The sequence below is a fragment of the Lontra canadensis genome, unplaced genomic scaffold, assembly GCF_010015895.1.
Source record: "Lontra canadensis isolate GAN:19392208 unplaced genomic scaffold, GSC_riverotter_1.0 scaffold14, whole genome shotgun sequence".
Lineage (NCBI taxonomy): Eukaryota > Metazoa > Chordata > Mammalia > Carnivora > Mustelidae > Lontra > Lontra canadensis.
Genome location: NW_022631008.1, coordinates 21,707,118 through 21,728,887, shown reverse-complemented (window position 1 = coordinate 21,728,887; position 21,770 = coordinate 21,707,118). Strand labels below are relative to the sequence as shown.

The following is a 21,770-nucleotide window of genomic DNA, read 5'->3' as shown; positions in this document are numbered from 1 at the left end:
CTTTACATATCTACAGGATTAATTCCAAGTTGAATTGCTAGGTCAAAGACATGTGCATTTAAATTTGTTTAGCTATTGCCACACCATCCTTTAAATGACTTATATGAACACCGTCTTCAGCAATATATAGGACAGATGTTCTAGTTCTCATTAAACCCATTCCAGTCAGGTTTCCCACTAGTCACTCCAGGGAAACTACACTTACCGAGAACACAAACAACTTCTCTGTTGCCTCATTCAGTGGTCAATTTTCAGACTTTTTTCTCTCTCAGGTTCACTTGAAATACTTTCTTCATTTTGACTTCAAGGCTACCAACTCTCACTGCTGCTTCTTAGACTGTTTTGTTAGATCTATCTATACCTTCCTATCTATACATGTTGTGTTGTTTATTACCTTAAATTTCTCTATCTACAGTCATTTCCTTTAGGGTCTCATTCAGTTCTGTGGTTTTGATACTACAATGCTGATGAGATAGGTAATATAAATATGGTAAAAAATGGAATGTATCTAGTATTGACCTCTTTCCTCAATGTCAGACTCATTTTCTTTCTTTTTTTTTTTAATTTATTTGACAGAGAGATCACAAGTGGGTAGAGAGGCAGGCAGAGAGAGAGGGGGGTAAGCAGGCTCCCTGCTGAGCAGAGAGCCTGACGCGGGGCTTGATCCCAGGACCCTGAGATTATGACCTGAGCCGAAGGCAGAGGCTTTAACCCACGGAGCCACCCAGATGCCCATGTCAGACTCACCTATTTAGCCTTCTACTGGACATTTCCTCTTTGATGTCTAATAACCATCTCAAACCTAAAGGACTCTTGATTCTTCTCCACCCCAACTAGCTCCTTCTCTAGTATCCTCCATATCAATAAATAGCAACTTCAGTCACCCAGTAACTTGGGCCAAAGTCCTTGGGCTCAAATATTAGACTCTTGACTTCTCTCTTTGTCTTAAACCTCTCATCCTATGCACCAGCAAAATTTTAAAAAAACATATATCTCACCACTTTCACCAAAATACTCTTGGTTCAAGCCACCACTGTTCCTCTGCTGAGTTGTTACAAGTCTCCTAACTGACCTCCTAGCCTGTGGTCTTGCATTCCTACACTTTGCTTTCTATTCAGTAGCTAGGCAAATATTTTAAAAATATACATGAGATTATATCACTTCATTTGTTCAAACCATTTGGTTCATCAGACTATGTCTACCTCTTTGACCTTATTTCCTGCACTTTCTCCTAAACTCACTATATTCTAGTTAAATTGAGCTTTGTGCTATTCTTCAAACATCCCAAGCTCTTTTCCACTTAGTGACTTTTTTACTTGTTCCTTCTGCCTTTTTCCCCCAGCACTTTTATAGAGCAAATATCATACTATTTATTTTTAATTTCATATTTTAAGTTTCTTCTACTATAGTACTATAGTGTAAACCCACAAGGATAGGACTATTATCTGTCTTGTTTATTGCTATATCCCCACTACCTTGAGCAGCACCTGAAATGGAACTGATACACAATAAAAATGTGTTCAGTGAATTAAAATGTGCATATCTTAATCTGTTTTCTGCCATATATCTGACTTCTCTCCTATATCCACCACCAGTTCTCACTTGTTATTTTTTTTTATAGATTAGGACAACACTTGTATTTATCATGATCTCTTTTAGTGTGAAACACAAGGCTCTGTATGCTGTTCATCTGTTGAATACATGATGAAATAGGGATTTGGAGAAATAGGAGATGTCAAAAGGATGAAAGGCTATATCTTTTAGCCTTACAGTCTGATGATATCTTCCAAAAATGTTTGAAGTTATAATAAACCCAATTATAAAAAGCTATTCAGAATAGACTAGCTACTATACTATCGCTACTATACTAACTATAGTATTATAGTATATAATAGCTATAGTATTATATAGTATAGTAGCTATTTTAATAGCTATAACAGAATAGTGCCTGCCTAGTGGCACTTATCTGAGTATCACTGTAAGTAGTACATGGCCATGTAGGTCCTTCAGTGAGAATCAGACCTAGTTCCACCTTCAATGTTCTTGGGAACAACTCCTTCCCAAAATGAGCGAGTCGGGGCCATGTAATCCTCTAACAGAAAGCTCTTCCAAGTATCACTGTATCTGAACATAGGAATACAGATGATCTCCCGCTCCCCCCCTCCAACTATTTCTCAGCCACCTGGTCTAGAGTACCCACTTCCCCCTTTACCTGCCTTCTGCCCCCATCCTACCAAACCTTTCTCTGTAATGACCCAGGAACCATAACTGGATCTATTCTATTGAAATTCTGAAAGACTAAAGATTCTTCATAGAGTTTTTTAGGAAGATGAAAAAAAATCACCCCTCTCGATCAGCTAAGAAAGTACCACTAAGCATCAAAGATTTGCTACATTCTATTTCTACAGGTATCCACATTTTAGGCAATTATGAAGAAAAAATAGATCCAATTATCTTCCTTGTTTTTCTGCCAGGATTTCCATATGAAGCCATGCCCTGCCTTTGTGAATGCTATAGGCATACTAAGTTATAGATATAATTTGAAGAACCAGTGCCTAAAATGTTGAAATGTAGGGGTTAAGGGGTGCCTGGATGGCTCAGTTGTTAAGTGTCTACCTTCAGCTTAGATCATGATCCCAGGGTCCTGGGATTGAGCCCTGCATCATGCTCCCTGCTTGGCAGGAAGCCTGCTTCTTCCGCTCCTACTCCCCCTGCTTGTGTTCCCTCTCTTGTTGTCTCTGTCTCTCTGTCAAATGAATAAAAATCTTAAAAAAAAAAAAAGAAGAAGAAGAAGAAGAAGAAATGTAGGGGTTAAACTGTAACTATGAGATTAGGTAGGAAGCAGGTTGGGACACAGAAGCCAGTGGTTAATTAGGTAGAGCTGAGGTTAGATAAGGACTTGGAGCTGTGATATTTGTCCAGGTAAAATAAAGCTATAAACTCAAGTTCATTCTTCCCTTAATAACATGAAATGTACCACCTCCAAGGCTCAGAGTGGAAAGGCAGATCGAGTATTCTTGACCCTGTCCCAAATGGCCAGTTCGGTCAAGAGAATGATGAGAGGGCACAGTCTTCCACAGCGGCTATTGTGAAGAAGAGATCTGTTAGATCAGTTTAGAGTATCTGTTTTCCTAAAGGCAACAAGTGCTAAGATACTAAATGAATCGAGAATTCCTGGGGGCATGGTAATGCCAAAAATGAAGAAGCATTCAGGAGATAAATGCAAGGCTAGAAGTACAAACAAACAAAAAAAAAAGCAAAACATTTACAGAATAGATGGAGAATAGATGTCAAGGATGTGCCAAAAAATGTCCCTATGCACTGACTTTTAGAGTTGAATAAATAAGTCCACATCCTCTGTATTGGCCAAATTATCTTGCATCTCTCTGCTCCTATCTTTGGGGGAACTATATCTTCCATGCACATGGTTCCTAAGAGAGCAGTCTATTAAAATAGCTTGACCCTGCACTCTGGTCTGAGAATGGGCCATCAAGGAAAGCTTTAAGATGTGAAACTATGTTTCCTACTATGAAATACAGAATGAAGTGAGTGAAATAAGACAGATACTGTAATTACTCTTGCAAATCATGAAAACGAAGTCTTCCAGGGGTTAGAGAGGTTTTTTTCAAGACACACAGTTAGTAGGGATTGGCCCATGAATTCTTATCCCAGCTTGTTTCCCCTCTAGGACAAATCCTGGTTGCAGTAAGTGCTCAATAAATGCAGACAATTACTAAAAGAAGACTGAAAAGGTGGTTTGAAAACAGATTGTGTCAGGTTTGCATAGTGTGCTTAGGAGTTTAGACTGTAAATTATGGAGAATGGTAGAAACTGCATAGATTCTGACATGGAAAGTGAAATGTTTCAAGTTGTTCTCTAGAAAGATAAACCTGACAGAGACCAGAGAGAGTTCTAATGGTACTTCCTCCCTTGGGTGTCCATAAGCCATCCTATTGTATTAATAAATTCCTTACTTAACATAAGCTGGCTGAAGTCATATTTGTGTCACTTGCAATTGGACAAGTCCTGATTAAGAAATCTCAAGTTGCAGATGAAGAAACTTGAACCCGGACAGTTTGAAGGAATCACCACAGTCTGGTGTCCGTGTCAGCACTAGAATGCCCACATCTCCAACCGCAGTCCTAAACCACTCTACTCTGGCAAATTAGACCGTTTACTTTTTCATGCCACGATGTGTCTTGAAGAAAAGGGGAACAAATCCAATTCTTATTCATGGTGATTTAAGGTGATTTTATGTAAATTAAACACAACTGACATGTGGATGTGGAAAACCAGTACTCAGATCACAGATGCACTTATTAAATGTGTTTTTAGAGCATCCTGTACTCTGACTCAGCCTTGAGAAGGCTCTTCAGAGTCTGCAATCTAATGATTTAGAGCTAGAGATATAGCATGTGCACATGAATAGTAAGAAACATGGTAACATGTGTTTGTCAATAAGTACACTGCACCAAGTGGAGGGGAGCCAGAACTAAACATACCTAATACTAACTTGAAATGCCAGAGGCCTAGCTTTATGAGAAATGGATGACTGGAATTTAAAATAATTGTCATCTTTCGTGAAAATCGGTTTAAAAGTTTTTAACAACTTTTTTGAAAAAATATTTTATTTTTAAATAATCTCTACACCCAATGTGGAGCTTAAATTTACAACCTAGAGATCAAGGGTTACACCCATTACCATCTGAGCCTGCCAGGTGCCCTAGTTTTAACTTTTGAACAAGCTTTGCTCCCTCAGAAAGACTTACTCCTGATTACCAATCACTTTGGAATCATCTTTAACTCTTCCCCATCTAGTCTGCTGCCCCTCTACATTCTAGATTCTGCCTCCTGTCAAGCCCCTGTATCCACATCCATCTTTTTTCCTTACCTAATAGTGTTTTATTTCCATTCACCTGTGTAGTTAGGGCCTGTTAACTCAGTCACTTGTTGCCACTCTCTTCAAATACTGTCTAATTACGTTGCTCCTCACTTGCCGAACTGTCCTCAAGCTCGTACACACAGCATCAAGGCTAACTAAACTCTAACACAGGTTAGCCTTCATTCTCCAACTGCCCATAAGCTTTGGCTAAATCAGCTATTAATGCTCAACAATTATCAGCTGTTATTATTTGTTAATCAGATTGTCCTGCTTGTTTTTATTCCCCATGTGTTAATGTGACCTCCTTTGGGGCATGAAAATTTCCTTGATTCTATTCCCTCCCTGCTATGAAGTGATCATTCCTTCCTTACATCTCCAGAGTTTTTGGCACAACTTGAAGGACTCTCCACAGTTTGCCATGTATTATCAATGTATTTGTACATGTCAGAACTTTGTCGAAGTTGAACTCCTTGCAAAAAATTTATTCTTTATTGCATGTCTACCTTCATCTTGCATATAAATTTTTGTTTGCCTTGAATTTGGGACTAAGTTGCTGATGATGACACGAATTTACCAACATCTTTTATATAACCCAAACTGGATGTTTAAAAAAGGCAGAATTTTACTGAAATGGGAAAAAAACAATATGTATAAAAGTACATAAATATACTCAAATTCAATGATACTAGTTTTCTTGACACTATTATTTTTTGGTAGGAAACATGATCTTTCACGCTTTCAAGTGATCACTATGGCCATTAAACTTACTACAAAATTCATAAAATTCTTTCATAAGACTAATTACTGATTTCATTTATTTATGAAATTCAGAGACTTCTACAAATGCTTTGAAATTTTAAAATTCTCAGGATGAGCCCTATTTTGGAGGTTGCCTAATCTCTATTTACATTCTAATGCCCCACTTTGGAAGACATAAGACTGCTTTTAATATTAGCATAAACCATGAAATTTTGCAACAGTTATATGAAGGTTTTAAACATCAAAATTATTTTTGCCATAGCCAAGAGCTTCTACTTTACACAGTTACAATTTATTTATGGGCTTTATGAAAATCCCATGATGTACATCTCTTCCAAGAGTGAATACATTTCTTTAGGGGCACCTGGGTGGCTCAGTGGGTTAAAGCCTCTGCCTTTGGCTCAGGTCATGATCCCAAGGTTCTGGGATCAAGCCCCACATCAGGCTTTCTGCTCCACAGGAAGCCTGTTTCCTCTTCCCTCTTCCTTCCTCTCTACCTACTTGTGATCTTCGCCTGTCAAATAAATAAAATATTAAAAAGAATGAATACATTTTTTAATCTTAAATTTCATGTAGGCTTGCAATAATCTACTCCAGAGAAAGTTCTAGTGTTTTGCAATTTGTATCCACGAGGAATCGCTATTGTTGGCATGTACTTAACATGTTTGATATGTGGAGAAGAGAATTGGTATCTATAGTGCTTTGAATTCATAGAATTAGGTATAGATTTTTAATATATATGTCCTCAATATTTGTAGTATGTTATCTCAGAACTCAAAAAAAATTATTTTACTACATAGGTTTTTACAGGACTAATTCTTTCCCATATATTAAGCACGAATGTTGTCTGGAAAGGAGAACATCTTCTACCCTATTCCGGTATTATTTCATTTTAGTGTTAGAGAAGAAGCCTCCTACTTTATTAGAATGAATACTAACTTTGTGTGTCATAAAAGTATTAGACTGTTTCTATCTCAGGGGTGACATATTTTCTGGAAATTCTATAGCCCAAATATCTCCAATTTATTAGGTCATTTTTATTTCTTGATTGATTTTAAAAAAAATTTCTTTTAAGCAAACTCTATGCCCAAAATGGGGCTTGAACTCACCATCTGAGATCAGAAATCTTATGCTCTACTGACTGAGCCAGGCAGGCATCAAAGTTTTTCAAATAGAAAAAATTTTTAAAGCTTTTATTTATTTATTTGTGAGAGAAAGAGAGAGAACATGGACGGGGTGGAGGGGCAGAGGGAGAGAAGAAGCAGACTCCCTGCTGAGCTAGGAGCCCGACATGGGGCTTGATCCAGGACCTGGATATCATGACTTGAGCTGAGGCAGACATTTAACCATCTGAGCCACCCAGGTACCCCCAGAATTTTTAAATTTCAGGATCTAGGGCATCTGGGAGGCTCATCAATGAAGTGTCTGCCTTCAGCTCAGGTCATGATCTCAGGGTCCTGGGGTCAAGCCCTGAGTCAGGCTCCCTGCCCGGAGTCTGCTTCTCCCTCTCCCTCTGGCCCTCCCCTTTGCTTGTGCTCTCACTCTGTCTTTCTCTCTCTCTCTCAATGAATAAATGAAAAATCTTAAAAAACAAACAAATAAACAAACAAAAAACTTTAGGATCCTGCACTTGCCTTATTGGATTTCATCTTGGAATACTGAAGCCATTATTATACCTGCAAAGAATTAGCCAGATTGTAAGTCAATCTTAAAAATAATAATATAAATAATAAGATAAAATAAAAATTCTGTTGCCTCTTGGGGTGACACTTTTCCCTCTCTCAGATAGATAGAATCTTTAAAAAAATAAATAAAAATAAAAATGTGTTGCTTGTACACTGAATGAGAGAGTGGTTTAATGAGACCTGTAGCTGCTTCTTTCCGCTAAGCTCCAGTTAGTTTTCCTGGTTCCTGTGTCCCCTGCCTTCCTTGACCCACAGCCTTCTTTGTTTTCCTTTGATAGCTCCCTCTTGTCCACTCCATTCCTTGGGGTTACCATCCTACCCTAGCCTGGCTTCTCTCATGGTCTCCTCTGTTGCCTCAGTTCATACTGCTTGGAAGACAAGCACTACTGCCCTTTGTGTTTTTGTAGATGTAACTTAGGTACTTTAAAAGAATGTGTATTCCTTCTCTGTTAGGGGAGTGAGTGTTTCACACATGCCCTTGATGAGGCTTGTATTTCAATTTTCTAAGTTTTTATTCTCCTTACCTTTTTCTTCTAGCTCTATCAGTTTCAGAGTGAAGGGTATTAAAAATCTACTGTTTGGGAGTCTGCTTGAGATTCTTTCTCCCTCTCCCCCCATTAAAATAAAGAAATAAATCTTAAAAAAATCGTTTGTGTGTGGGGGGTGACTGGGTGGCTCAGTTGAGTGTCTGACTCTCGATTTCAGCTCGTCATGATGTCAGGGTCATGGGATGGAGCCTTGTGTTGGGCTCTGAGCTTAGCAGGAAGTCTGCTTGGATTCTCTCTCTCCCTTTCCCTCTGCCCCTCCCCCTCTCTCAAATAAATAAATCAATCCTTTTTTTTTTTAGACTTTTTATTTATTTATTTGAGAGAGAGAGAGAGTGAGAAGCACATGAGCAGGGAAGAGGGAGAATCAGATTTCCTGTTGAGCAGGGAGCCCAATTCGGGGCTCAGGTCCCAGGACCTCAGGATCATGACCTGAGCTGAAAGCAGACGCTTAGCCAACTGAGCCACCCAGGTGCCCCAATAAATAAATCTTTAAAAAAATCTACTCTTGGTGGTAGAACTTATTTTTGTGATTCTGTCAAGTGTAGATATATTTTTAGTCTGAGTTGTCAGGTATAGATTCAGGGCTATTACAAACTTCTTGGTGACTCTCTTTGACTCTAATAATGTTTTTTGCTCTAAAGTTTATTTTGCCAATATTAATAGTGTTTGTAATGGTTCACTTTATGTGTCCCTTCGGAGGATCTTTTTGGATGAGATTAACATTTAAATCAGTGAACTCTGAGTAAAGCAGACTGCCCTACATAATTTGAGTGGACTTCATCTAGTCTCTTGAAAGCCTGAATAGAATGAAAAGACTGGAAAGAGGGAATTCTTTGGCAGACTCCCTTCAGATTTGATTTGTACCATCTGCTCTGTTGGGTCTCCAGCCTCCCTGCCCACACTGCAGATTTTCAGTTGGACAACTTCCATGATCACATGTGCCAATACATTATAATAAATCTCTTTCTATATATGTGTATGCATCCTATGGGTTCTGTTTCTCTGGAGAACCTGGACTAATACATAACAATACCAGTTCTTTAAAACTTATTAGGTATATCTTTTTTCCCATTTACTCTTGGAAATGGTGGTCTCCTACAAATGGTGGTCTTTTGTTTTTTATTTTTAAAAGATTTTATTTGAGAGAGAGAGAGATTGAGAGAGAACATGAGCGGGGTGAAGAGGGGGAGGGTAGAGGGAGAGGGAGATGCAGACTCCCTTCTGAGCAGGGAGACCAATGTGAGGCTCAGAGGCTCAATCCCAGGACCCCGGGATCATGACCTGAGCCAAAGGCAGATGCTTAACTGATTGTGAGCTACCTGGGAATCCCAAATGGCTGTCTTTTAGAAATAGCAAATAAGTATTTTGTGTTACATTTTCATGCAATCCAAGACTTCTGTCTTTTAACCATTAAATTTCCTCTGTTTATAGTTTCTGTGACTATGGCCATGGATATATTTCGACGGATTTCTACCGTCTTATTTTTGTGTGTTGTTTTTACAATTGATGTTCCTTGTTTTTTTTTTTTTTTTTTCCCCTTCCCCCTGCTCTCTTCCTGCTTTTTGTCAAATTGATTGTTTTCTTATTTCAAATGGAGAAACTTAAGCTTCGGCATCTCCAATAAAGCCAATTTCCAAGGGGGGAAAAATATTCAGAAATAGAAAAAAGAAAGTTAAAATGGGGCCATAGAATATTCTGGCTTTTTTTTTTTTTCTTTTTAAGAGAGTGAGTGAGGGGAGTACAGAGGGGCAGAGGGAGAGGAAAAGAGAGAATCTTAAGCAGGCTCCAGACCCTGTGCAAAGCCTAATGCAGGATTCGATCCCACATGCCTGAGATCATGACCTGAGCCAAAATCTGATACCATGCTTGACCAACTGAACCATCCAGGTACCCCCCAAAATCTGGATTCTTTTTTTTTTTTTTTGCCCCAAGAAAAAAAAACAACTGGATTCTTATAAGTAGAAAAACTCTATGTTTTAATAATAGAATTTTTGATAAAAATGACCTTTAAAAATTTTTCATTTGTTATTCTTGGTATTGACTTCCACAGGACAAGTGAGAAAATCTTCAGTTCTTCAGCTAATTTGATTTTTCTGTTGTTGTTATATTCTTGGTCTTGGTGTGATAGCTGCCCTATTCAATATGGTAGCCACGAGGCAGATGTGGCTATTTAATTTCAATTAATTTAATTAATTACATTTAAATACATATTTTTAAAAAAAATTTATTTATTTATTTGAGAGAGAGAGAGAGCATGCACAAGAGCGGGATAGAGGTAAGGGGCAGAGGGGTAAGAGGAAGTAGACTCCCTGCTGAGCAGGGAGCCCCATGCAGGGTTCAACCCCAGGACTCCGGGATCATGACCTGAGCTGGAAGCAAATGCTTTACCAGCTGGGTCACCCAGGTGCCCCTTAAATATGTATTTAAAATTCACTTGCACTAGCCGTATTGCATGCATGCAGTACCTCTACTTGGTTAGTGGCTACTATTTGACCCTGCCAGGAATGGCTAGCAATCCCTGTACCGATGGATGAAAGATTAGTCCAAACTTTGCTGTGAAAGACAGAAGGCAAGGGGATCATTGCTCAGTGACGAAGACCCTTTGCTCCTCTTTGCTTCTGCTTTTATCGGTCCTTCAGGATAATCACAAAACCTGCTCACCGTTTCCCAAGCACGCGATGTGTGACAAGGGGTCTTTCTGGAACTAGGAGAATCTGTTTAACGGGAAAAAGACAATATGCTAATCTGCATCGTCTATGAGTTCAGCTAAACGCAACCTGAGGAACAATGCACGGGTCTCAGATCACAGGGTGACTGTTTGGGCTAAGAAAGCTTTAGGAAAGGCAATTTCCCGAGGCATTCCAACTGCAGAATGGTCAAGCAGGCCTCAGCATTCCAAAGGCCTATGTCCTTCTCTGAAACCTTCCGTCGCCCCCAGCGGCCTGTGTTACATTTTTGAACAAGCCAGGCATTATGGCTGATTTCATGCTCTACATTAACTCCAACATTAGTGCAGATTATAGAACATTTCAATCTTTGTTTTTTAAATTTATTTTTTCGGGGGAGGGGCAAAGGGATGGAAAAGAGAGAGAATCTTAAGCAGGATTCACACCCAGCGTGGAACAACAACCTGAGATCATGACCTGAGCCCAAGTCAAGAGTCAAATGCATAACTGACTGAGCCACCCAAGCATCCCAAACATTTCTATCTCTGTAGAAAATTCTGTTGGATAGGAGGTGATAAGCCTGTGATAGTACTATAGCTTCGTACCCCTTGGAGCTATTTAGGAGACTGCATCACGTTGCAGAATTTAGACCTGACAATCTATAGCAGCATTCTTCCAGCATCTTCTGCTCCTCTGTAGAGCAGTGACCGGCATGGGGAGCAATGCTCTCTATGGAGACTACTGAGTAATCCTGCCCCTGTACTCAGACTTTCAGGCTTGATGCCCACAGGACACTGGAAATTATTTATATGGAGTAACAGCTTAGGGAGTGGTAGTGATAACAGGGGATGAGCTATTAACTTCTGTACAGTAGTGGTCTTGACCTAAATGGTAATGGGAAGGCCAAGAAAGGCTGAAGCATTTCTAGTTGAAACAAAGTTGCAAAGGGTTGGGCATGACCCAGACTGGGCTGTAGCATTTGGGTTTCCTTTGAAGCTTTGACTTCCTAATCCTGTTAGACTGGTTTAGGTCTCATCTGAACCAACTAGTTAGGAGGTCTGCCTTGAGCTATTGCACCACTGACAAAAGTGATCAAGAGTTGCAGGATTTTTTTCAGTTTGTTTGTTTTATTTATTTATTTAGATTTTATTTATTTACTTGAGAGAGAGCGAGAGAGAGAGAGCATGAGAGGGGAGAGGGTCAGAGGGAGAAGCAGACTCCCTGCTGAGAAGGGAGCCCGATGTGAGACTCCATACTGGGACTCCAGGATCATGATCTGAGCTGAAGGCAGTCACTTAACCAACTGAGCCACCCAGGTGCCCCCAACAGTTGCAGTTTGAAACTAATTTAGGCTGGCATTGGTAGGGAACAACACGCCTGCTACCATCTACCCCTGCATATCCTGGATGGGCAGGTGAGACTCTGTTGGTCAGCCAACATACATCATCAACACACATGTGCCCCATTCATTGCGGGAACAGCTTTGCTGCCTTTTTTGGGTAACAGCTTTGCTTCTTTGAAGGAGAAGTTGAGAAAGTCCAAGCTCTTTACTTCTTTATTACTTCAGCATCCAAGAAAATTCCTCCCATAACTTTTCATTGTCAGTGGTGTAGCCAGGTTTGTATTTACCTGGATTGGATTCTTTCAAGTTTCAGTGCTCAAATTCCTGTTTTTACCTTGACTTGCGCTCAGCTTCTGGGCAGAGCTGACAAATATGATTTTTTTTCCTGCTGGTTTCCTCATAATTCATTTCTTCCACACTTTGTTCGTATTGTCAAATTTTTTTGAAACTCACAAAATCAAAGTCTGGATTCCCCACTGGGATTTGTCATCGCCTTGACGCTTCAGCACTGTACCAAAGAAACGAAAATTTTCTTTCAGAATGTCATCATCTAGATTTTCCTTAAAGTTCCCTCTTTCTGTCAGGTGGTAAGTATGGGAGTACAAGACACAAGATAGAGTGGTGTTTTGCCCTCATGAAGTCGCCCAAAAGGGGAGACAAATAATTAAGCTACCTGCAGTGATAGAAAACGTGTATTCTGTTTTGCATTTGAGTTTATTCTTTTTTAAGTTTGACACATAAAAATATACTATTTCAGCAGTTCATGCATCTGCAAAACAAACGTACCAAAACTGAGGAGGAGGATGGATTTAAGAACTGTGCAAAACTCCAATCCGCTATATAGGAGAGTGACCGAAATGAAAGAAGCTGCTGCTCTCCGGTACAATTTTGGCGGGCCTGAGAGGGCGTGGGGCCACAGAGCAAGTCTCTCCAGGAACTTGGGGGTGCGCCCAGTGTCGGCCTCGCCTCCCGCACTCACCTTTCGACCATGGCGTCTGCGTAGTCTGGGCGTGGAGTCACCCGCGCACCCAGCGTGCCTCCGCCTCAGGCGCGCGAGTCGGCCGGCTCTGAACTACTGTTCCCAGAAGGCTGTGCGAAACCGGGAGGGAAGCGGCGGCGGTGGCAGGAAGGGCTCGAGCGGCAGCCTCGGGTGTCGCGTCAGTGGTGGGTCCGGCAGTCCACGGGCCCCCGGCGAAGGAGGCGGCCTCTAGCAGCCCTGCAAACGGGCACCGGGGCGGGATGTAGGGCGCTGGGTGCGGAGGCCGCCGGCGCGGCGGGGTGGGCGCAGAGGGCGCGCCGAGGATGGAGAGAGCGATGGAGCAGCTCAACCGCCTGACGCGCTCGCTGCGCCGCGCGCGCACCGTCGAGCTACCGGACGGTGAGCGGGGCAGGGGGTTAGGGGTGTCTAGGGCAGCCGTGTGGTGGCGGGGGCAGGGCTCGGGCTGAGGCGAGGTCTGGTGGATAAACTAACCCAAAGCGGAGAAAACGCCCACATTTATTTTCCTTAGCTGGGAGGGGCCAGGCTGGAACCCCCGACTACCCCTCGACCGCTGCTCCCACCCAGGCAGGTGGGAGTTTGGGGGAGGTGCTGGTGCTGAAAGAAGCAAGACAGAAGTCTCCCGACCTTCGATTTGGGGTTTTGGCAAAGGGGCAAAAATATCAGTCGGATGGCGGAGACCCGGATTCAGAAAACATTACAGTTGTGGGTCATTTTAGTGTCGTTGCTAGCTGGGGGTAGAGAGATGCACCGAAATAGTATTTTTTACTTTAAGCAGCAGAGCGGGCATCAAGTAGCCTTTCTTTTCTTTTCGGAAATGGAGAGTACTGTATTTTGATATTTTGGCAGACAAAAGCGTGTTAAATATCAAATATGTACCCTTAAAGTACTGTGCGTGTGTGTATATACACTTTGAAACTATGTCTGCCTGTCTTCATTTTCATTTATTCATCAGATGTTAAGTGTGTGTTGGGGACCTTTTACAAAGGAATAAGGCACGATCCTCGTTGTTCAGGAATTTTAGTTCATCGTGCCAGGGTTTCTTTAGTACAGGTAAAGAAAGCACTGGCAATAAGGAAGGTGAGGAATGAAGCTGTTTTGTTTGCAGCCTCACGAATTCCTACGTTTCAGTGGCAGTGGGAGATGGCAGTGCTGCCTCTGTGGCCCAGTGGGAGATGGGTTAGGAGGTAGGGGCTGGTGATTATTATTATTATTTTTTAATGTATTAGTGTAGCTTTCATTTTTCAAAACTTTCTTTGAATTGCTGCTGGAGAGGTGATTTGTAGGTTATAGGAGACATTGGGAGGGAGTCATGTAATAATAAATGTGGGACTGGGAACTTTGGGGATAATTTTCATGAAAAAAATTTCCCCCTAGGCTCTATTTAAGATTAAGAATAGGGTAGATTTGTTTGACTTTCTGAAAAATAATTTTCTGCTTGGTACTTTTCTAGTATGAAGTAGTTGACTGAAAATAATTATGATTTTAGTAACTGGATTTCCAGCTTGAGCTTCTACTTTCCATGTTTTCTTTCCAACTTTTACCTTTGATTCCATTTCTTAAGTGCTGTCCTCATTCATTTCCCACAAATTATTGGTATAGGTTAGTGAAGAACACAGCATGCACAGTTTCACTGACTTGGCAATTCTGTTGCTTAGTTTATATCCCACTATTTTTTTACACAAATATGATTTAGAAGACTTTGATAATGTTTCCTGGTCTTAAAATTAAGTAATATATTTTCGTTGTAGAGCATTTCAAGAAAGAAAAATTCAAAAATTTGTTATTCTGCCATTCAGTAATTAACAGTATTTTCTTTATTTCCTTCTATTATTTTTTCTGTTGTTCTCTACCAAATTAATATCATACTGTATATAGTCTTTTATTTTGCTTTTAGAAAACATCACATTTTAAAATGTCTTTAAATATGCCTAATGACCGGGGCTCCTGGGTGGCTCAGAGGGTTAAAGCCTCTGCCTTCGGCTCAAGTCATGATCCCTGGGTCCTGGGATCGAGCCCCGCGTCGGGCTCTCTCCTTGGTGGGGAGCCTGCTTCCTCCTCTCTCTCTCTGCCTGCCTCTCTGCCTACTTGTGATCTCTCTCTGTCAAATAAATAAATAAAAAGTCTAAAAAAAAAAAATGCCTAATGACCTTGCAGCTTTTCATAGGATACATGTAACAAATACTGAATTTAATTTTTGTTTTGATAATAGCGTTTATGAGGAGTAGCTTTGTAGTTTTTAAGTCTTAGTCTTCCTTTAAGTCTTTCCTTATGATTAGAAGTAGAAGAAGATTTATAGATCTAATTAAATCAACATTTTTAAAGCTCTGAGTGTCGGCCTCTCAGCTTACTTTTTAGAATGTACCACCAACAGTCTTGAGAGCCCCTGGAAACTAGAGTAGTAGTAAAAATGAAACTTTTTCCCATGTTGCTAGGCAAAAGTGAAATCTTGGCTTTCATTTGTTTTTCTTTCCTAATGATGAATGGTGCTCATCTTATTCCTTTAATTTGTCGTCGTCCCTAAGTTCTGATGGATCTTTCTTTTTTAATTCTCTGAGATTGGCTCTTTCAAGTACGTATGTATGTGTGTTATAAAAATCTAGTTATAAAAATCCAGATTGTTGTGTTCGCATTGTAAAGACTGGACAGAAGTTCTGAGATCGCTCTGAATTTGGAAAATATTCAGATACTTATTTTGCCTTGTTAGAATTCAATGATTAATAAGCACCTAATTGGAACACATTATTAAGGTTAGAAAGTTTTTAATCAGCTTTTATTCTGAAATTAACTTTGTTGCATAGGATTAAACTGCAGATTTGATTTACCGAACTGGATTCTGATAGAGCACTTTTATTGTTTCTTTGGGATGATGAAAACCTGAGTATTACCTCTAAATAATATCATTAAATAATGGAGTGCAGGTTGTTGAGTCATACTGGACAGGGCTAACATAAGAATATTCTTGTGAGAGGGGAAATGAAGAATAAGCTATTACTCTAAGGATATAAATTTTCAGTGGACTTTAAAAAATTGGTATATAGTGTTTGATTCTGTGGAAAAAATAGTCTTTACTGAATTTACGGTGAATATAGCTTGTTTCATAAGATAATGGAACATAAGCCCATATTAGCATACATTTGAATGATGATTAGGGTGATAATCAATATTTTAAAAACTACTCCCATTTGGGGTGCCTGGGTGGCTTAGTCCTTAAGTGTCTGCCTTTGGCTCAGGTTATGGTCCTGGGGTCCTGGGATGGAGCCCCTCATTGGGCTCCCTGCTCAGCGGGGACCTTGCTTCTCCCTCTCCCCCTCCCCCTTCTTGTGTTCCCTCTCTCACTGTCTCTCTGTCAAATAAATAAATGAAGTCTTAAAAATAAATAAATAAAAAATTACTCCCATTTGATAGTTTAAAGAGAAACAGTGTATAATGAATCTGACCTCCCTGTTCTTTAAGGTTTTCCTTTTAGTTGTGGAGTTCTGGAACTTTATCAGCTAATCAAAATGGCCAACATATCTGGAAAAGTGAGAGATTAAACTTTTTTTTTTAAATCAATCTGAAAACTTTAATTATATACCTAGTTCTTAAGGTGTCTTCCTGAGTGTGGAGAAGAAAGCATGTGAGAATAAATTTTATTGTTCTTCCATAGTATACTATTTCCTGGGTAGGCTCCTTCTAGCATCATAGTTGTGGTTATATTTATTTCCTCATACCATTTAGTGTATGTGAGCTATATTTTTACAAGGTTATATGTGAATTAAAAAGTGAGATCTATATATAAATTTTATCTAAACAAACACCCTATTAAATAAAACCCATGTGAATCTTATGAAGCTTATGCTTACTTAAAATTAGGTATGAACTTGATTTATAAGTTTAAACATGAGGGTACTTCCTGTTTATGACTGTGCTTATTATGGAGAGACTTAATGAAATTGTCATGGTTTGGAAGTTCAGATGTTTATTGGGGCGTGTATCATATGAGAGATAAAGAATGTTGCCATGCCCAGGGAGGCTTAATGCAGTATATTTCAGCTGCTGGTGGTGACTCACTAGTAGTTAATGAGAACAATTTATTGCAGTCAGCATTTTAAAAAATGAAATAGAAGAGAATAAAACAAATTAGAATGTATTGCACATAAACAACTAAGTATTGTATTGTAGACCTTTTGGTTACTATATGTAGTATACTGGGTGTACTGTAAAATTTTTATTGTGTGGCCTCTGCAATCAGACAGGTTTGAATTCAAGCTTAATAACCTAATGTCATCATCACAGCTTATTACTTAATTTGGTGCTCAGTTTTTTTGTTTGTAAAATGGGGATAATAATAGTACCTACTTCATAAAGTGGTTGTGATGATAAAAGAGATGATGTATGTAAAGTGTTTAGAACAGTGCCTTTTAGATAATGGTTTAAAACATGTGGGCTGTTAGACTAGGATTTTTGGTATTATTATTTTTTTGTAGTGAAAGAATTATTGCATTTTCATGCTGAACTTGTGAATAGTCCTGACTAGGACCAAATTGCTTTTCATGGATATACTTACAAATAGTGAAATAATGAACAAAGATGTGAAGAAATGGTGATAATTTTTTTCCTTCTCTGCGGTATACATTTCTTCAGTATATATTGCTAAATATGTAAACAGCTTTATTTAAACATAATCACAATACTGTTGGTAGAGCCAACACAAATGGCAATAATTTTTCTTACCATCAAGTCCCTATTAAGTTTTTTTCTTTCAGAAACATCCTCTTAGGGGCACCTGGATGGCTCAGTGGGTTAAAGCCTTTGCCTTCGGCTCAGGTCGTGATCCCAGAGTCCTGGGATCGAGCCCTGCATTAGGCTCTCTGCTCAGCGGGGAGCCTGCTTCCCTCCCTCTCTCTCTGCCTGCCTCTCTGCCTATTTGTAATCTCTGTCTGTCAAATAAATAAATAAAATCTTAAAAAAAAAAAAAAGGATCATCCTCTTACAGTTGGTTTTTTGGATCAGTACCCAGAGTCCACATATTATATTTGGTTGATCATCTCTTAAGACTCTTTCAATGATAACAATTCCACTGTTTCCTTCTTTTTTTAAAACTTCTTATTTTTAAGTAATTTAAGACTTACAGAAAAGTTGCATAAATAGTACAGGTTCCCCTTCTCCCAATTTCCCATTACGTTCACATCTTGTTACAACCATAGTACACTTATCAAAACTAAGGAATTAATATTGGCATAATACTATTAACGGCATTATAGACTTTATTAGAATTTCGTTAGTTTTATCAATATCAATGTCCTTTTTCTCATTTAGCATCCAGTCAAAGATACTACATTGCATTAAGTTGTCCATGTTTCCTTAGCCTCCCCAAAATGTAATAGCCTTCAAACTTCTCTTGTATTTAATGGCCTTGAGACTTTTTAAGAGGACTGCTTGTGTATTTTGTGGAATTCCCCTTAATTTGGGCTTGTCTGATCTTTATGCTGTGTTTTTAGTGGATCATCCTATCAGAGGCTACATGATATTACATGATATCAATATGTATTATATCTGGTGATATTACCCTTTATCAGTTGATCAAGGTGGTATCTGCTGGGCTCTCCATTGTAAATTTTCCTTCGTAATTAGTATTTTGGGGAGATACTTTGATACTATGCAAAAACCCTTTTTCCTCCTAAAAGTTTAACTCTTTAATTTTAGCATTGGCATAATATTTTAAGAGTTGTCAGAGTTACTTCTCTGTAAATAACGTAGAAAAAACCATAAACCTCTAAAATGCATTGAATTGAGATGACCATTGGTAATATATAAAAATAAATCCAAACAAGGCTGAAATTTACATGAGTATAGTCTAATATCATAGATATTGTTGACTTTTAACCTTTTCTTTTGGATCTTATCTCTGTGAACTTATTCTATAAAAGATATAAATGAAAATGTGAATAGTGTAAAGAAACAGGGGAAAGTAAGATTTTAATGCTGTTTTGTAAAAGCTTCTAAAATAATTTCCTTTGTTATAATATTGGCAAGAAGCAAGTACTATGTATATTTAATGTTTAAAAATTATTTTAGCATGTATATCTATAATGCCCATGTATCTATAATACCCATATATGCATAAAATTCCCCCAGCTACATGTAAGTTTGATAAAACATGAAGTTGGTAAACACTTTTTTGGAAGTAAAAGAAATTTCTGTTGTTAAAGCTACAAAAAATATTAGGTCTTATTTTCCCCATCAAATCCAGAAGCTAAGCACTTTGGTGGTGATGTAAAGAGGCGTAACATTAAGATAAGAAATTTTGCATTGTTGCAAATTTTGAAATGCCTCTGGTATTCTAAACTATCTTTAATCTTCTTTCCCATCTTCTCACTTTTTATATGGAATTAAGAAAACTCTGAGGCAGTTTTAAGGATCACCCTTTGGAAAAAAATAGGACAAAAATTAATTCTTTCTCTGTTTTTTGTTTAGTTTTGTTTTGTTTTGTTTTTTACTCAGATAATGAAACTGCTGTTTATACATTAATGCCAATGGTTATGGCTGATCAGCACAGGTGAGTGCCTATTTCACGTTTAATCTTTTTTTGTATAAATATGCAAAAGAAGGGTGCCTGGGTGGCTCAGTTGATTAAGTGTCTGACTGTTGATCTCAGCTCAGAACTTGATCTCAGGATCCTGAGTTCAAGACCTGTACTGGACTCCACACTGCACATGGAGCCTACTTTAAAAAAGAAAGAAACAAATAAAACCCTCCCAAAACTTAAAAAATATAAATTCACCTGTGTTGTGTACACATACATGCATGCACACACAGTTTGGACATAGATGTTGTCTTGGGACGTGTTACTTAACCTCTGTTATAGGTTATTGTCTGTGAAGTAAAAACCAAGATTTTCCAAGGTCCATCTCCGCTGTAAAATTGTATGGTAAGAGATGTTCTGAATGAATTATCAGATATTAAGTTAGTTATTTGGCTGGTCACTGACAATTAGAAAAACATTGTGATGGTTTCAGTTAGAGATCACTGCTGATCTTTATTGCAAATGGTTAGGGTTGATGGACAACTTAACTTTTTAATGTTCTACTTTCATGTTCTTTTTATCGATGTGTTGTGGACACTTTTTACATGAGGCATATGAGGTCTAGTTATCTGCCGGAGTGATAAGATGTTTATATTTGTAGCAGGCAGCTCTGCTGTGGTTAGCCATTCGGTAGTTGATGTAATAAGGTAACAAGGAAACTATTTTGAAACAAATTTAAAATATAAATAATTTTTTGCTTTAAACTTCTTGTGTGCTACAACTAAAACATACTTAAATCTGATTTTCTTATTTGGCCAAAATTAATATAGATAGGCTATACCTTTTTTAGATGAGCAGATGAGGAAACCTTCAACATTAGTTTTTAGGTCAGTGCAGTTGCTTTTTTTTTTTTTTTTTTTTTTTTAAGATTTTATTTATTTAAGAGAGCACAAGCTGGGGGAGAGGCTGAGGGAGAGGGAGAAGTAAACCCCCCACTGAGCAGGGATTTTTTTTTTCCCAGTGTGGGGCTCCATCCCAGGATCCTGGGATCATGACCTGAGCCACCCAGGTGCCCCAGTGCAGTTGTTTTTTGGATGAAACTGCTGGCTACCATGCTATGCTTAGAGGATAGTGCTTTGTATTTTGGTTGATGTGGGACAGAACTTTTTGGATAATTGGTTAGAGTAACTAAAGGACTATTAACTTGCGTTACTATGTTTTTAAATACTTTTATTTTCAGCATCGACTCCTTTATTTTCTTTTGGCTTAGGTCTGTTTCTGAGCTACTATCAAATTCAAAGTTTGACGTCAATTATGCATTTGGACGTGTGAAAAGAAGCTTGCTTCACATTGCAGCAAAGTAAGAAGGATATTTTGGATTAAAGTCTGGTCTAGCACAGTGATCAGTAAGCTTTGGATCAGTGTTGTCCCACAGTAGTTATGGGAAGAGATGAGTAAAGACTGCTGAATGGTTTCTTATTGTGTTGAAAGCATAGGGTGCTGTGTTTGCATTCTTTTTCTAGATACGTTAACCTTGAGATCAGACTCAAGTGTCCCATACACCGTCTTAGCTTGTTCTAGATCAGATCAGTTAGGTTGTCTTTCCTGGATGTACTTGAGAGGGTATATTCACTGAAATTTTTCTCTCATCCTACCAGTATGAAATTTTATTTGTTAACTGCACATGAAGCCATTGGCTTTATATTTTTTACTGAGGTGTGCAAATGATTTTTATCCATAACCTTCAAGTATGTAATCAATCAATTATCAGTTAGTTGATATCTAACTTCCTTTCAGTACTTAGATAGATATGTTAAAATTAATTTTTCATAATAAATTTGGCTTCTAGAAGGTCAAAGCATTGAGAGTACTATGTGGTTTCTTTTATGTGTTAATACTTTATTTTGCTTTATTTGAGCATCTCAAATACTTCATAGCTTTCATAGTAGAATGTACTTTCTTGAAAATAGTGGATATTTACTGTTTGTGACAGAAGTTAAATCAAATTGTAGGTTATTAATGGACCTCAAAAAATCATGTGTTTAATAGGGCTTTTTGTTTTTTTAATTGAGGTATGTCAGCTGTGTCTGTTTGTTGAATGTATCTGAACTGTTTTTAATATTGTTTTAGTTGCGGATCGGTGGAATGCTTGGTCCTACTATTAAAGAAAGGAGCAAATCCTAACTATCAAGATATTTCAGGCTGTACACCCCTTCATTTGGCAGCTAGAAATGGGTAAATATTTTGTCTCCTTGAGTAGCTTAAGCTGTACTATCTGTTAGGACTGACAGTATTCAAGGCACTCTTTGGTGATTTTTTTTGACCAATATTTGCCTTGGGAAGAGGATCGTGGGTCATTATATTCAGCATTTAAATAACTGTC

General features: G+C 38.6%; 1 protein-coding gene across 7 annotated transcripts in view; it reads left to right on the top strand.

Moving 5' to 3' along the window:
• Positions 1-13,016: 13,016 nt before the first annotated feature.
• HACE1 (HECT domain and ankyrin repeat containing E3 ubiquitin protein ligase 1) overlaps positions 13,017-21,770 on the top strand; it is a 116,516-nt gene continuing 107,762 nt past the window's right edge. For 2 of the 7 annotated variants that reach the window (XM_032858218.1, XM_032858216.1), the window contains exons 1-4: positions 13,019-13,260; positions 19,339-19,420; positions 20,658-20,747; positions 21,518-21,622. In XM_032858218.1, the coding sequence (XP_032714109.1) occupies positions 13,185-13,260; positions 19,339-19,420; positions 20,658-20,747; positions 21,518-21,622 (353 nt within the window). In that variant the 5' untranslated portion in view covers positions 13,019-13,184. Of the gene's footprint in view, positions 13,261-19,338; positions 19,421-20,657; positions 20,748-21,517; positions 21,623-21,770 lie in introns of all 7 variants that reach the window. The other 5 variants (XM_032858217.1, XM_032858214.1, XM_032858215.1 and 2 more) reach the window with 3 other exon arrangements.